Here is a 17321-nt window from a genome sequence, read left to right as displayed (position 1 = left end):
TTTTTGGGCAAAGGCTGTTATAACAGCCGTCCACTTAATTAATCAATCACCAAACAGGTCTTTTGAGGGGGGGGGAGAGGGGGTGGTTCCCAAGAAGCGTGGTCGAGTAAGCCACCTTCATATGCTCATCTGAAAGTGATTGTGTCACGAGAACGTGAAAATTTGATCCTTTGCTCATGTTTAATTGACATTTGATTAAAGGATTAATCAAATGTGCAATTAAAAGATGCACATGTGAGGTGCAAGCTACTTTTTCACAATTGAAAGCCAAAGGACCCTGTGAAAAAGATGGGTATCAAGGGCAAAAGTTGTAACAAGTTACACTTGTTAGATTCTAGGTGAATTTTGATGTCAGTTTGCCCCTAGGACCATTATTGGCCATTAAGTGTGGTGACATTAGGGACTAAGCATTAATTAATGGATTAATGCTTGTCCAAGGGTCAATTAATGAATGGGACCACTTTGGGTTGCAAATGGCCTAGCCAATTAATTTTTGGATGGGACAAGGTCAATTTTCTGGGCATGGATTAAGGGCTGAATTAATTTTCAGAATTAATTAATTCTGAAAATTAATTAAATGGTTGGAAATTGCCGAAAATGGATTAAGAAAGCTGCCACTTCGCAAAACTTTCCCATGCAAGTGGGGGAAAGGCTAAATAGGGCTGAAGGAAGAGGAAAATCTCGTTTTTTCATTTTGGAGCTGTTGGGAAGAGGTGTTGGACTGTTTGCTGCCAGCTTTTGGGGCCATTTCCTAGCCATTGGAGACCATTTTGGTGATGGAGATTGCATATTCTTGACCTTGGGAAGCTGGCAATTGCTGCTAATGCACTTTCTCCTAAAGATCACAGTCTCTGATGCTCCTATTGTTGTTCATGCATCCGTTTGGGGTTGGTACAACAAGGCAGCCACTGATTTTGATCAGTTCTTCGCGACAAATCTCAGAATTTTCTCTCCCTACAGCATTCTCTCATCTCCTTCAGTCTATACTCAGTCATTCTCCACAATTCTTAGCCATTCGAAGGAGATCTCAGCCATTTTTGGTGGCCTGATCTGTAATCTTTGCAGTAAACCCTACTTTACAACAGAAATTAGGGTTTAGCAGCCACCTTGGGATCCGTGCCAAAGATTGAAAGCTCAAGGGACTGAAATCAATAGCTGATAATTGAAGATTATCAAGGGATTTCAGGAGCCAGCCCATCCCGAATTGATTTGGGGCAGCATTTGGCCAGCCAAGGGTCAAATTGGAGAAGAAGTCCTGGGTGAATCAAGGGGCAAATGACCCAAAAGGCTTGCTGATCATTTATGACAACAAGAGCAATTGGTTAGCAGGAGGAGATTGAACAATCTCAAGTTGTACTCCTTCCAATTGAATGAAAGCTAAAGAAATACCGTAAGGGGCACCAATTTTGGGGCCAACAAGGTGTCTACTGTCCAAGAATGTTATGGTAAAGTGTGTATTTCATTTTATGTGCATTTATTTATTGTTATAATTAACTCTTAAATCAAGTTATCACCACCCATTCCAAGAAGGAAGGCTGGTTTCAATTTGGCTGCAAGGCTTTTGTGCACATTCGTAAAGAAAAATGCAACAAACTTGAGCCAAAGTCCTGTAAATGCATTTTCCTAAGATACGGTAACGAGGGTAAAATGGGATATAGATTATGGGATCCCAAGAAAAGGAAAGTAGTACGCATCAATGACATTATCTTCCAGGAAGATCACATGCACAAACAGCCCAAAAAGACTGAGGAGGTCCGTAGGGTTGTATTTCGAGAAGAAATACCTTTTGGACAGCAAAATGTGCCCATTGTACAATAGCAAATACCTGTTGTAAATGAACCTATAAATGCAGGAAATAGTGTTGGAAATGATCAGCTAGCTATTGCCCATGAAAATAAGGCACTACATGTGCAGGAACAGCCAGGACAGCAAGCTACTAATACTGATTTGCAGGCTGAATTGCCAAGACAACATGCTGAAAATGGACATTTGAAGGAGCAGCCAGCAAATAATGACCATTGGGTTAGGAAATCGTCTAGGGCTACTAGACAACCTGACAGATTTGTTCCCGGTGCAAACAGTGTGGCTGATTATGTCATGTTGACAGACTGTGCTGAACAGTCTTGCTCCAAGGAAGCAATGGACAGATAGGACAGTAAGAAATAGTATAAAGCCATGTTGTCAAAGATAGAACCTCTTGAAAAAAATGGCACTTGGGACTTGGTGCAGTTGCCTAAAGGGAAAAAAACCCTTCCATGCAAATGGGTTTACAAGATGAAGGTCACTTTTGGTTCCTCACCAAAGTACAAAGTAAGATTGGTTGCAAAGGGGTACAAGCAAAAGCATGGAATTGACTTTGATGAGATTTTCTCTCCCGTAGTCAAGATGACTACATTGAGAACCATTTGGGCTTGGTTGCAGTTGAGGAAATGGAGCTCATACAGATGGATGTAAAGACTGTGTTTTTACATGAAGACATATATATGCAGCAGCTTGAAGGGTTTGTTAAACAAGGGAAAGGAAAAATGGTATGTAAACTCAAAAGGAGTTTGTATGGGCTGAAACAAGCACCGAGAGAATGGTATCATAAGTTTGATACATTCATGCAATCCCAAGGCTTTCATAGAAGTCAAGTGGATCACTGCTTGTACACCAAGAAGGCAGCAAATGGCAGCCTCATTATTTTGGTTTTGTATGTTGATGACATGTTGATTGGTGGCAGGGCTACTCATGCCTTGGACTCACTGAAGCAAAGTCTTCATGGCAGCTTTGACATGAAGGATCTTGATAATGCAAATCACATTCTTGGCATACGAATACTCAGAGATACGTCAAAAGAATTACTCTATCTATCTCAGCAGGAGTATATCTCCAAGGTTTTGCAGTGTTTCAATATGGAGGGGAGCAAGATAATTGGGGTTCCATTGCCTCCATATGTGAAACTCAATGCAGAGGACAACTCTATATCTGATGATGAAAAGGCTGACATGGTCAAGATACCATACGCTTCAGTTGTTGGCAGTTTGATGTATCTTATGGTTGCTACATGTCTTGACATTGCCTTTGCAGTGGGAGTGGTTAGCAGATACATGGCAACCCCGGGCAAGAAGCATTGGGATGTAGTGAAAGGTATTATGAGATACCTCAAAGGCATAAAGGAGTTATACATCTGCTTTGGAAAGCAGAAGGCATCTGTTGTTGGCTTTACGAATACAAACTATGCTGGTCATGCGAACTACAGGAAGTCCACTTCTGGTATGTGTTTACTTTCACAGGAGGAGCAGTCTCTTGGATCTCCAAGCTACAAAAGTGTGTTGCATCTCAGATTTACCTATTCTCCATTGTGATAGTCAGAGTGCTATCATGCTGGCACGGAATCCTGTCTTTCATGCAAAGACAAAGCACATATAGGTAAAGTACCACTTCATTAGAGATGTACTTGACAGCAAGAGCATTGAGCTTGTCAAAGTACATACAAATGATAATCCTGCAGACCTTCTCACAAAGGGTCTTCCAAAAGAGAGGTTTGCTCATTGCTGACAGATGATGGGAGTTGGATAGTTATATGTACTTCAGCTTTGTACATACCTAGACTTAGCTGATTCTTTTCTCCTCTTCAGGCACATTGCCTTTAGGTGGGAGGTGGTTGGGAATAAAGCAGCTCATGCCTTTAAATATGCTCAGGTGTGAACAGACCGTTAGCACTTATACTTACACATATATCTCTATCTAAAAACCTAAAGGTACTCTCTCGTTATTGTACCTAAAAACAAGCTCACTCTCGACTCTGCTCTATCTCACTCTCTTTGTCTCTCACTGAGCGTAACAACTGTCTGTCTAGATCTTCGTGCCTAACCCGTCACTACAGAGAATACAACCACCCTTGCTTCTACCACTTAGGAGAAGCCTTGACTCATGGATAGTGGCACTTATTCTCACATGACCTTCAGGATATCCTTTCTAGAGGGGACATAGTCACTATTAGTGACAACTCTAGTGTTCCTATTCGGGGCGTGGGGCTTTACCTCTATTCTCTAACATGCAATCTTCTTCCATCATAGTTCTTTATGTATCGGATTTGGGCTTTAACTTATTGTCTGTCCATGACCTTACACAGCTAGGTATCCGAGTCCTTTTGACCTAGGATGCAGTTACCATGAAGAATGCTTCTACAGGTGCAGCTCTTTGGATAGGTACACATGAGGGTGGGTTCTACAAGCTCACAACTTCAACCACACAGTCTTCCCACGAGCTTGGGTTGCTTTTGCATGCTCGTTCTGGGCATCTTCATATTGATACGATCCAGCGGGCTTCTCGGAAGAAGCTGGTGGAGGGACATCCTGATTTCCCTCCTCTTCACACGTTATGCCCTTGCTGCTTGAGGGGCAAGTAACATAGGCAACCGCAACACAAATTGCCTCTTGAACGGCTTCTTCACCACTAGAGTTGAGACATATCTATCTTTGCAGACCTACGGCCCACGACCTCCCTTGGGAAGGCCAAGTATTTGATGTTGCTTGTTGACGACTTCAATCGTTATGTGTGGCCTTACTTTTTAGAGTACAAAAGTGAAACGTATTCTTGATTTTGCGAGTGGAAAGAGTTTGCGGAGACACAATCTACTTCCAAAGTTCATGGCATACAAGAGAATCATGGTTGCGAGTTTACTTCTTACCTCTTTTCTCAATTTTGCAAGGACCACGGCATTCGAGTGGAGTATTCCCATCCCGAACATACCATCGGAGAATGGTGTGATGGAATGTGTGAATCGGACCATGTTGGAGATGGCCCATTCGATGCTCAAGCATCGGAGTCTTCCTTACTCTCTTTGGGGCGAGGCGGTGGCTACTATAGTTTATGTCTACAACTGATCTCCAACTTCTGCTTTATAAAACAAGACTCCATATGAGGCTTTCTTTGGGAAGAAGTCTTCCGTGTCTCATTTTCACATCTTCAAATGTGATACATTTGTCCATATGGACAAGAAGAAGAGGCAGACAAAGCTCGACTCAAAGTCGAGGAAGCTCATCTTCGTGCGCTATAGCAGGACCACGAAGGCATATCAACTCTATGACCTCACCACACGAAAGATTGAGGTGAGTAGAGGTGTGGTCTTCGACGAGGCTGTGGCCTCCGAGGATTCGAGTGATGGTTGTCTTTCACGTGCTACTTCATCATTGCCTAACCCTCCCCCACCTTCAGTACCTCTTCTTCCTTCCAAGTTGCCTCTTAGCACCCCTTCTTCATCTTCGGCTCCTCCCCCTCCTCTTCCTCCTCCTTCTTTACCCTCTACCCTGGCTTTCCTTTCACCTTTGGCGGATATGACTTCTTCTTCGTCGAGTTCTTCCACCCCTTTAGCCTCCCCTCTGAAGTTTTCTAGAAACACTTTGTTGTAAGAGGGGGAGCCTTCTTCAGATCAGGAAGATCTACCTTCCTATGGTGAGGGGGAGTCCCTTACACAAACACGTGCTTTGTAGGATCCGGAGGTTTCTTAGTCTCCCTTGCAGCTGCAAGAGGAGTCTCGTCAAATTCCTCTATGGTACAAGTAGCTTATGCAAGATTTTGGTGTCACTCACTTTCCTGCTACTCCTTCAGGTCCATGCTGATCAGCCTGATTACAGGCCTAGTGGGATAGTTTACTCTGTGTGAACTATGCTCTTATGTACACATTCTTCAAGACTCCCAACCTTCTATGGTTAAAGAAGTTCTTGCACAGGATGTCTGGAGATAGGCTATCCAGGAAAAGCTCGATTCCATCGAACAAAATCGGACTTGGCAGCTCATTCTACGTCCCAAAGCATGTGGCTGAAATTTCAGCATGAGAGCTTATTCCAAATGAAGAGAGAGATCTCAAATATATAGATGTAGGGCAAGTGTAGGAACACACACTTGTCTCTTCAAAATGACACATGTCCTATTTTAGATGCCACATGCCACTTTTCTAGATAAAAAAGCTTCTAAACTTTTTACTCTAAAAATCTCTCTAATGTTAAGAATTTGAGATAGTTGCTGAAGACAAAATCGTTCCTTGTGAAATTGTGGAGCCTTCGATGCGAACAAAATTTCTATTTGAGCAACTTCAAAAATAGTAACCTCCTAAATTTTAGGAGTCACTAAATCTACCTTTCAGGGAGCTTCACTATATAAATTCACTTGTTCATGGTTTGTTTCTTTAATCATGAGCATCTGGTTTCACTTTCTGAAACAACTCATTATATGTGTTTCTAGTCAATCTTACTATCTGAGTATAAAAGTCTTAGTCATTTTAAGCTTTTTGATCAATCCTACCGCCCGACTAAACTATTAATTTCTCACGTAATACAAATTGCCTTTGAAAATACATGAGTATGATATTCATTTGATTCATTGAGCCAATATATCTTGGTAGAAATTTATTTACAAAAGGTTGGTTACATTGGAATCCCAGCTTATTGTAAATGCAGGAACAAATATATTATAGCAAGCTGTTGTTGCTTTACTTATCCCAGATCAGTATTGAGTTGATCATGTTTTGTCTTCGGCAATGGACTAAGCAGTTGAGTAAGAAAGAGCTACTGTAAATGTAGCAAAAACAGTCCCAAGATGGCAGTTACATATTTCCACGAAAGTGAGATTCATACTCCTCTACCTCAATGTAATAGAAAGGTTGCTAAAAAGGTTGTTTAGGATGTAGGGGGAGGCACATCTTGTGGAAAACTTGGAAGTAATCTCTCTTCTTGATGAGCATGCATTCGTGAGCTTACTTCCAGTTGAAGATGAGCCCACTTCATTTGATGATGCAAAATGAGATGTACATCGATTGTAGGCCATGCAAGAGGAGTTGGACTCTCCATTGCTACTAATGGTACTTGGGATCTCATCTTAAGTTGCCACATGGCAAGAAGGCTATTGATATTGAATGGGCTTTTAAACTCAAATCCAAGGCTGCTGGTTCAATTGATAGGTACAAGGTATGCTTGGTTGCCAAAGGCTATGCTAAGAAAAATGTTGTGCTAGAGTATTATGGAGTGCGAGATAGAAATGAGCAGGGATAGAGCTGAGAGTTGAGAGTTAAGAGTTGAGAGTGAGAGAATCGAATGTGAGTGTACGAGTGTGTTCCATTGTATACAAAGAATAAATATATATTTATATATTAGGGTACAAATTAAGGGTGTTCACACTAGTAAGTTTATCTACACGGGGGTTAATGGGAGTTTATATCCAAAGGGACTTTACATCCAACAACCTCCCACTGGAGGGCCTAAAGTGGTACCTTTAAGCTATCCAACTCCCACTAGTCGAATGTAATGCTCATGTTAAGCCTTTGCAAGATTTTTAGTAAAAACATTTGCAGGGTTATCTTGGATTTTGACCTTAGTTAGTGTGACAAGACCATCATCCAATACCTGTTGAATGAAGTGATACTAAAAATCTATGTGTTTGCTATGCACATGAAACATGGCATTCTTAGCCAGACATACTGTACTCTGGCTATCACCACCAAGTACTCGAGTATGTGAAGAAAGACCAAAATCCTTGACCAAACGGCCAAGCCAAATAGCTTCCTTAGAAGCTTCTATGGCTGAAATATATTTAGCTTCTATAGTACTTAGTGCTACAATTTTCTGCAACCTTGAATACCAAGGAATAGCCCCACCAACCAAAGTAAAGACATACCCATTGGTAGTTTTTCGAGTATCAAGATCTGCTGCCATGTCTGAATCACAGAATGCCTGCAACTCTAGTGTACCCTTTCCATAACATATACACTTGTCTTGTGCACCTTTTAAGTATCTAAAGATACATTTCATTGTTTCCCAATGTGGTTTGCCAGGGTTAGACATGAATCTACTAACAACTCCCATTGCATGAGCGATGTCAAGATGAGTTGCAACCATGGCATACATCATAGAACCACAAGCTGATGCATAAGGTATGCCCTTAATAATAGTAGTAGTTGCAACATCTTTTGGGCAATCAATTTTACTAAGCTTTGTATATGGTGGTAAAGGCACACCAAGAGGCTTAGTATCAGCCATATTAAATCTATCAAGTACTTTGCTGACGTGCTTGTCTTGTGCGAGAAACAATAAATGTTGCTCTCTATCTCTTTTAATGAACACGCCCAAAATGTGTTTAGGTGCTCCCAAATCTTTCATTGAGACGGTTGAACTCAGCTACCTTTTAAGAGTATGTAGAGTACTCTTATCCTTTCTTGCAATCAGCATATAACCAACCTTCCTTCTCAGATAGGGTGAAAAATAAATTGATTAAGCACTATTTACAACAATTAACAAATTCACGAAACTGAAAAGTATACTTTATCATATAATCTTGGACATTGAACACCCTTTGGCCCCAAAACTGGCGTCCCTTCTATATTTATTCAACTTAATTAAATAACTTAATTAAAGAAGAAAAAGACGTACGATGGGATTCTCTCAATCCCTTTCGGTATAGCAACTCCCCTTGCTGTCCAAAATGATAAGCAAGTCTTCAATTTGATTTGCTTCTTTATTCGGACAATCAATTGGCTTTCACCCGCTTTGATGGAGATGGAAAATGCCCCAAATTCAATGATTTGCTGGTCCCTCCACTTGAATAGGCTAAAAACAGCTTCAGCCATGTTGAATGCATGTCTTGGAGGTTCCAATTTCTGGTATGCTTCCAGAGGTTGCTGCTAAACCCTAATTTTTGCTATAGATTAGGAATTAGAGCAGAGGAATCAGAAATTTCTCAGCCTCTGGTGATCTCAATGCTGTAATCTTCAGAGTAAGGCTCGGAGATGAGAGAGAATGCTGAGAAGAGAGAAAGTTCATACTTTCTTTGTGAAAATTTGAAGAAAATCTGTCATTTACTACTGATGTCTTGTCTCAACAGCTTGTAGATGCAAAGAATTGAAGAAAATCAGTCATTTACTGCTACTACCCTGTCTCAACAGCCTGTAGATGCTGTCACCTGCTGTTGATTGGTCTTCTTGTGCCCCTAGCTTCCTCAGAAGGTCCTCCAATGGCTGCAAATCAGACTAGCAACATCTCCTCTCTCTCTCTTACCGGTTGAATACACTAAAAATGCCTCTCCAGCCTCTAAAGGCGTTTTTTCAATCTTGCAAGGGTATTTTTGACAAGTACCAATCTTCCCAAATGGTTTTTAAAGCATTATCCATAATTAAATATTCATTTTCAGTCTTTAAATACTGAAAATTAATCTAATAATTATTTCGATGCCCTGAAAAATAATCTGATTGGCCAATAATCAAATTGGCTAGGCAACTTTCATTCTCAAGTGTCTCTATGCCATCTTTAACCATTAGATTGGTGTTAGGTACCATTAAATACCACTTCTATAGTGTCACTAACTGACACTTAGGGCAAAATGAATGACCTAGGCCAACAACTGGCACTGAATACTACCAAGTACCTGTGCGGTATAACTTATAGCAACTTTTGCCTTTGACATTCCGTGATTTCCTTGGTTCTCAAGCTCATAAATTTACTCTAATCCGAGTTGCACCTCACATATGCAATATTCACTTAACTATGTGATTAAAAATTAATCCACATGTCAAGTAAGGTTTCAAAAATATATATGCTCATAACAGCCCTCCATCTCAAAATCCTTGCAATCGTCTACGATTGCACTACCAAATGCATCAAAAGAAAAATAGTGGCTTGGAATTTCCACAAGGCATCATAGTTAACACAACATTGTGCATTGTTGCTCAATCATTCCATATGCCCAACACATGCTAAAAATTACAAGCCAATCATAACATACCATAAGACTCACAAAGAATCTTATTTTAAAAAAACATTGCCACATTATCTTGTGACATGTCTATTTCTCATGAGCTCAACTCATCTGGCAAAACCAAACCATAGCATAGCATAACCAAGCATAAACCATGGCTAAAACATCAATGGCATCATAACATATATTGTTGTCCATGGAACCAGATGTAAACCATTGAAAACTAAGCATAATCTGATCATAAACTGATCACTTGCTGATCTGAGAACTGATCACAAACTACTGCAAATGTAACCCCAAACTGATCACAAACTCATTGCAAAAACGGACTAGCAATCAATGCATAAACTGATGCAAAACTGATCCCAAAAGTGATCATAAATGGTTCTCAAGCCGATCAAAAATTGAGCTGAAACTTATAAGAATTTGTCTCGAAATCAAGGCAAAATTCATGCTAAATTGATCATAAGCTAATGTAAAAGTATAGTTCCAACGCCCGAGTGAAACTCATACTCATCTGCATACATCTCACAGTGACTAGTACACTAAGTAGTGACCTCATGGCAAACATATTGTCAGCGCAGTACCTTGGATGCATGCTGAATACATTCGAGATCCACTACATACAAGAGCTGTCCATAACTCAAGGAGTGGAAGTGCCACCTCCCCCTTGAGCATCATACAATACTCCGGACCCTTGCTCTGTTGAACTTGACAGAGTTCGAACTAAAGTCAACTCTAACAGAAATGCATCTAGGTAAAGGTGCAACAATTAAGGATGGTTTGCCAAGTTATCCTTTTCCATCCATTTGGCCTCCATTGGTGAATAATTCTAAATTTTCACCAAGTATCTCCTGGAAACTTTACCTTTGACTTTTTTTTTCCTTATGTGCCAAAATCTACTCGCATACCAAAATCTCATCTAGCTCTTCAACCTCTGGCTGAATTTCAATAGACATATCCTCTCGCACATCATCATGAAAAGGCCTCTACAAATTGACATGAAAGGCATTGTGTATTTGCCAATGTGGAGATAATTTGAGCCGATACGCCACATTGTTTATCTTCTCGAATACCTCGAAGGGCCCATAGTATCTCATACTCACTTTGAATACGATCTTTCTCTTCCTTTCATCTTTTTCAACCTTGCCTTTTCAAAACGCAGCAATACATAATCACCCTCTGCAAACTGCAAAGCACGTCTATAGCGATCAGCTGCCCTCTTTTGCTTTTCTTGCGATCTTTGAAGTGCATATTTTATCTTTGTATAGGTTACATCCAAGTTTTCCACATAACGATCAGCATCAAAGATCTTATGCTTAGTTTGGAGAATAGGTGGTACCTTCTTGCCACCCTCAACCACCTCAAATGGAGCTTTGTCCATAGAACTATGTACTATGTTGTTGTAAGCAAACTCAATCAATGGCAAATACTGCTCCCACTCTGTCTTATGGTTTGAAACATAGTACCTCAAAAGATCTAACACTGTGGAATTTGCTTCCTCATACTGACCATCTGTCTGAAGATGGAAGTATGATGAGAATTTTAGTGTGGTACCCATATTCTCAAACAACCCCTTCCAAAATAAACTGGTCTTTCGGGGGGTCTCGATCACTAATGATCAACTCTGCCATACCATGATGCTTAAAGATATGCTGCAAAAACAATCATGCCATATAATTAACCTTTATTTTCTTTGTCACTAGAATGAAATGGAATGCTTCAAATACTGGTGACAATGTCAGCAAAGGAACGTTCTCCATCAAAAAATAATAGAATTCCCAAGTAGATACGCAATGAGAGAGACCTACCATGCCAAAGTAGGGAGCCCACATACACCAATATAGATGGTACATGATTGTTTCTCTCATGCGTTGATGTATGAATTCCATGGCTCGTTTCTCCTTTCATTGGGTTCATGTGTTCTCTTGTTCATTCCATCAATGTTCGGCAATTGTTTCTATTGCTTCCATTCTTGCATCTCATTATCAAATGACCTTCAATCAACTTTTTGATTGTAGGCAATTTTATTGGCTCTATATCGATGCCCTTCACTCCATGTTTCGGGCTCATTAGTGTACTCAAACCTTCACTTCAAGATGGTTGTTACTCCTAGTCATCTATGATTCAAGTATAACTAGGGTTAGGGTTTATTATGATAGTTAAGCTATTTTAGAGTTAGATCTGACTATAAAATGACATTAAGTGTGGCATTATTTGTTATGGTCTTTTGAGGATTGTACTTTCATTCATTCATTAGTACATTGGCATTCATTTGTGATTGAGTATCATTGTATATTAATCACCCCTCTCTCATTCTTTCCCTCACCTATCACACACAATCACCGAACACCTAGGCCAATAGTGGTATCAAAATAGCTTCCGTCCATAGCCATCACTCACAACCAACTCCAATGCAGCCATTGCCATTGAGGACCACACCTCATCCAGTTGTCGCTCAAAGCCATAGCCATCACACTAGCTTTTACCATTCAAACCATTGGTCCCCCAGTCCCCAATGATTCCACATCACCATGCTACCATTGTCACCATTTCCCAAAACTTATGATGCATCACCATTTGCAAGAGCTGAGCCTTGGATAGTGCGATATTCTTCTTCCCCGCTTCCCAACTCAACATTGCTTTAGCTTGCCACACAAAGCCGCCCCAACAACTGTTTCTGTCAACCACCTAATTGCTAGCTTGGTCCAACCGGCTGCCTGCCCTATTGTGTCCTTGTCAACAGCAAGCCCACCACCCTAATTGCCCATCCTACCACCACAGACATGCTATCCAACTATGTTCCTCCCTCAACACTGTTCAGCAGATCACCAGCAGTGCCTGTCGTCAACCGGTGCCTCCATTCTTAGTTGTCTCGTTATGTCGCATTGCCCCGAACCACCACGTTCCTGCCGCTTTGACCATCGTGTTGTTGCCGCCCTTTCTCGCCGACCTGCCCATCACCTCATCTACCAACTTGCTCTCTAAGTCACTCCTTGGATCTCGCATCAGCCAACACGCTCCATGTTCAAAGTTTCCGAGCGCCGCCTGGACTCATCTCGTCCGACACCGCCATACTCGCTGGCACTGTCTCTATTGCCGGCCTTTTTTTCCAAGTCAACGGATAGACCAGACAAACCTCGACTGCTCCAGCCTTTGACTTCTGCAAGCCCTGTTCTATTCCCTCCCGAGTCCCCACCTTCATTCGCCAAGCCAATTTAGGGGATTTCTTCAAAATCCACTCAATTTGGCCACGACTGCATCAATCAACTCAGGACTTTTCATCCAAGCACCATTCCCCTTGCAAAAATTCACTTTCAGTGATCATAAATATTGAAGCTTGTCACCGTACGCCTCAATTTTGCAAGCTAATTTGGGTCTTTTTTCAATATTGGCACAATTCATTCAAATCTAGGCCTAATTTGGCATTTGATCCAATGGCATCGAGCATCATTTTTTTGGTCGAGATTTCCCTTAGATCTTCAATTTTCCTCAAAAATCTTGGGGCTTGTACAACTCTTGTTGGAATCCATCATAGTCAAGGCTTAGTTCCCCATTTGGCGTGACATCAAGCTACATTCAAGTAAAAATTCCTCACATTTTCTGTGAGAATTTCATATTCAATCTGCTGCAATTTTTGGGGCTTTTGCCCAATATTATTTCCTAGTCATTCAAATTTTGGGGCTTTTGCCTCCATTCACATCGTTTCGTTATTGTGGGCGAAAAATCCCATTGTTGGGTCTTTTCTTGGTGAATTTCCCAACATTAAATTAAAAAATAATATTTCGACAATATTATTAATTCTACATTTTCTACCACCAACATGCAACCAACACCTCATCCTTTCAAGTGGTTTGGCATCTCTCTATTTCGAGGATTTATTTTCTCTCTCTTCATTGCAAACACAATATTGTTGATTTACACTCATGCCCAACAATAAAAATTATTATGATTTATTGGGCATATGTTGGCACCAATTACTCAATGTGGCTTTACATGATGCGACATGATCTTGTCGCAAAATATCTATGGAATATCATATTCAGACCAAGCAAAAGCCAGCTTCTCATACACCAACACCACCTTCCACCTCCACGTCAAGAGGTGGCTCTCATGATGGAGAATCATCTTCATCTTCTACATTAGCTCCAACTCAAAAGCAAATACAATGGGATGGTCAAGATGCCCAAGTGCATGCCTTAAAAGCCCTAGTAGTGAATAAAGTCATTATTCCAATGCAAGTCATGCCAGACAACCAAGCAAGCATGGGATCGACTTGCTTCGTTGTATCAAGTGCGCAATGAAGAGTGAGTTGCCAGTTGCCTACTTGTATGAGCAATTGGAAGATGTTTGCATGGACGAAGGAGATGATAAAGGACTAGCATTAAAGATCTTCAAGAGCAACTATTAGATGTTGATTAAGTAGTGCTTGACAATCAACTTGCTTCTATTACTCTTAATAGTCTATTCTATTGCAGGAAGAACAAAGCAATGACAATTGCTTTCCACCCAAGCAGCTCTACCCTCCCATCTTGATTGCCATCTTTGCATTGTTGTTTGCAAGGGGCAGCTGCCATCCTACCCCACCCTCACCACAACTTGCATACTTTGTTGAAGGTGCCTCCTTTAACTCATAAATATGCATGAGACTAGCGACTCGTGTGAAAGAGGGGAGAGATGGAGTTTCATGATGCATGTGATCAAAATACGTCAATACCACATCTCCTACTAGAAGTCTTTATTTTTAAGTCCCATAGTTTATTCTTTTCCACAACCTTATCTAGATTGCAAATGGAGGTCTCGAGGTTATAGTAGTATTAGCATGGCCAGCAACATGTTAAGCCACCCAGAATTATCTTTGTTGCTATAAGCTAGACCATAGAGTGCTACGTAGATTTTTGTATAGGAGGCTCTATCCTAAGATAGGTGGAATGTGCAATGCAAGAGGAGCTAGATTTCATCAATCCCAAGATCAGCCTTGGGAGTTGATCCCATCAAAGAAGGGTCATTGATGTCACATGATTCTAGAAGACCAAGTCTATGGGACCATGTACAAGCACCCCATCCATAAGGCCAAGTGTAGGACTAATGGAGCATAAACACACACATAGTCAAGATTCCTACAAAGGAGTTCACTTGCAAGCTCAATTTACAACATGCAAAGATATATTGAGGGCATGACAATTGACTTCCCATGGAGCATAAACACACACATAGTCAAGATTCCTACAAAGGAGTTCACTTGCAAGCTTGGTTTACAATATGCAAAGATATTTAGAGTGCATGACAATTGACTTCCCTTTGAGGTCATTGCCATCACATGTGGCTCATTCACTAGGTCAACATTCTTGAAGGAAACCTTCCAAAGGAGATCTATGGTAAGTGGCCACCAAATCATAGTACCCCAAGCTCAAAAGATCGTATCTCGGCTTGCAAAGGCCCTTTAAGGCCTCATGCACGCATCCTAAGCCAGCTAATTTTTTAAGCACGTCTCCTAAAGGTCAAATTGTGACACCAATCTCTACTATTGAGTGGCATATGGAACTATCTAGTATCAACTATCAACTTCAGTATCCATGATGTAAGGAACCTCAGCAATCGCTGTACAAAGTCATAGTAAGCAAGAAGCTCGAGTTTTAAAGCACCCAAGCCAGGAGTTTAAGATGACACAAGCAGTTCAGCTCAATGTCGCCCACTGGGATATGGGTTACAGCGACACGACTCCAAGGGCGGGTACGCTAAGATCAATTCAACATTGTCCTCTTTATTTTCGTCTATTCTGATATCATGTGGTGTGGCCGTTGCAAATGTAATGTGTCCATGTCCGAGAGTCGAGTAATACGAGCCACGTTGTATGAACATTCAATTTACGCAGCCATTACTAAAAAGTCTGCAGTGACTCCTAACGCAGGTCCGACGCTTCTGAAAGAAAGATGCGCCATTTTGAAGTTGCCAAGAAACCAGGCGAGCCCGCGGCCCACCAACATGAGTAAGAACCAAAGCTTTGAGATTGAGCTGGAGATGAGATCAGCAGATAAAGGGAAAGCACTGGAGACCAATCATGGCGTTCCGAGGCGCACACCTCTCTCTCTCTCTCTCTCTCTCTCTCTCTCTCTCTCTCTCAAATAGAAGCAAGCGAGCCTTTATGGACAGCGTACCGTTTTCGAGGAAGATTGCGGAGGGACGTGCAAATTCGGGAGTGACTGAGAATGGGCCGCCATCACGGCAGAGAGAGGACGCGTCAAAATGGGAGCGGAGCGGGGGGCAACAATGGAGTGCTCTTGATCGATCAACCAGACGATGTGCTCAAACGACAACCGGGTCCTCGCACACTCCCGCTCAGGCACGCGCGCGGACACAAATGTTGTGCTGCGCTGTGGTGTTGCAGGGGATTTCTTGTGCTGCGCTTGAATCTTGTAAAAATCACTCGAACCATTTTCCAAACTTTACGAGTGGCCGTGGGGTGTGAACGAAGTATCGCCAAGAATCTCACAAAAACATGGCAAGTGTCGGGTCACACCCCGTGTTAGACGGGCTTTGCACATGGCTTAGGCACGGTTCACACTGTGCGGAAGGCCACATTTAAAAACATACGAAGGCTCGTGATGCCGACGTGTTAAACAAGGATTTGTAAAGATGATTTTCATGCGAAGATATACATGTCTAACCTTAATGTACCAGACAAGGCCCATTACTTTTTTGGAATAAAAACAAGACACAAGATTTGAACCCTTGTCCAAATCGTGTAGGCTTTACGTTAGCACGCAAACCAACAATCCAAGCAAGAACTTGTGAATTCTATGGTCGGTCATTAAATATATTCACACACTATGCAAAGAAAGTAGGGGGAACGACAATCCCACATCCACCGCCCCCCCAACAAACTCTTAGTCGCCCCGTGATGGTTTGGGGGGACGTGGGGTTAGCTTCAATTATGTTCGAGTTGCCATCCACAAACATCTATGTGCAAAAGGTTGAACCATGTGGCAATGGAAGACCCCATAAGGCTCATTGCTAAACCTTGGCATTCAAAAGCTTGAGCAGTGAAGTAATCGTTGCAAAGAGCAACAGCACCAACAACAAGCATCCCTTGCAAACTTACCTATTTAGCTAAAAATTGTAGGAGACCAAGGCATTGGCCCCAACCACCAATGTTGGATTTGTAAACAAGCCCTGGACCATCTTACAAAATGGTTGATCAAAACCCATCTAATTCAAAGTTGCTAGGATGAACTCCATGCATATTTATCGTATGCTTTATCCATGTCTATGTTGACAAGGATAAATTTCCCATCGTTTTCTAATGCCACGTCCAAGGAGAAGGCCAAGTTTAGGATCGCATCATGTATGTGATGTCCCTGCTGCAAAAAACCATGATGTCCCTTGTGCAATACCTTTGGTAAAACAAATACTTAATCCTAATAGAGATGGCCTTACCTAGAATCTTGTAGCATACAAATAAGGTTTGAGATAAAGGTAGCCAAGTACTAGAACTTACCAATCGAGCTTGCTAGCAAGATTATCATTGTCAACACTATGGTGTTGTTGCAACAAATGCCTTTTCTAAGCCAACTGGGAAATGGTAGAGAGGC

The 17321-nt window shown here is 41.5% G+C and overlaps 1 protein-coding gene across 2 annotated transcripts in view; it reads right to left on the bottom strand.

Moving 5' to 3' along the window:
- Positions 1-16187, bottom strand: part of LOC148020564 (uncharacterized) — a 44817-nt gene extending 28630 nt beyond the window's left edge. The window contains exon 1 of one of the 2 annotated variants that reach the window (XM_087699399.1): positions 15888-16187. In XM_087699399.1, coding sequence (XP_087555525.1) covers positions 15888-15950 — 63 coding nt within the window. In that variant the 5' untranslated portion in view covers positions 15951-16187. The remainder of the gene's footprint in view (positions 1-15887) is intronic. The other variant, XM_087699400.1, reaches the window with a different exon arrangement.
- Between the last annotated feature and the right edge of the window lie 1134 nt (positions 16188-17321).

This window comes from Lygodium microphyllum, chromosome 18, assembly GCF_053477565.2.
Source record: "Lygodium microphyllum isolate KBCC chromosome 18, Lygodium_microphyllum_v1.1.10, whole genome shotgun sequence".
NCBI lineage: Eukaryota > Viridiplantae > Streptophyta > Polypodiopsida > Schizaeales > Lygodiaceae > Lygodium > Lygodium microphyllum.
This window is presented reverse-complemented; position numbering and strand designations above follow the sequence as displayed.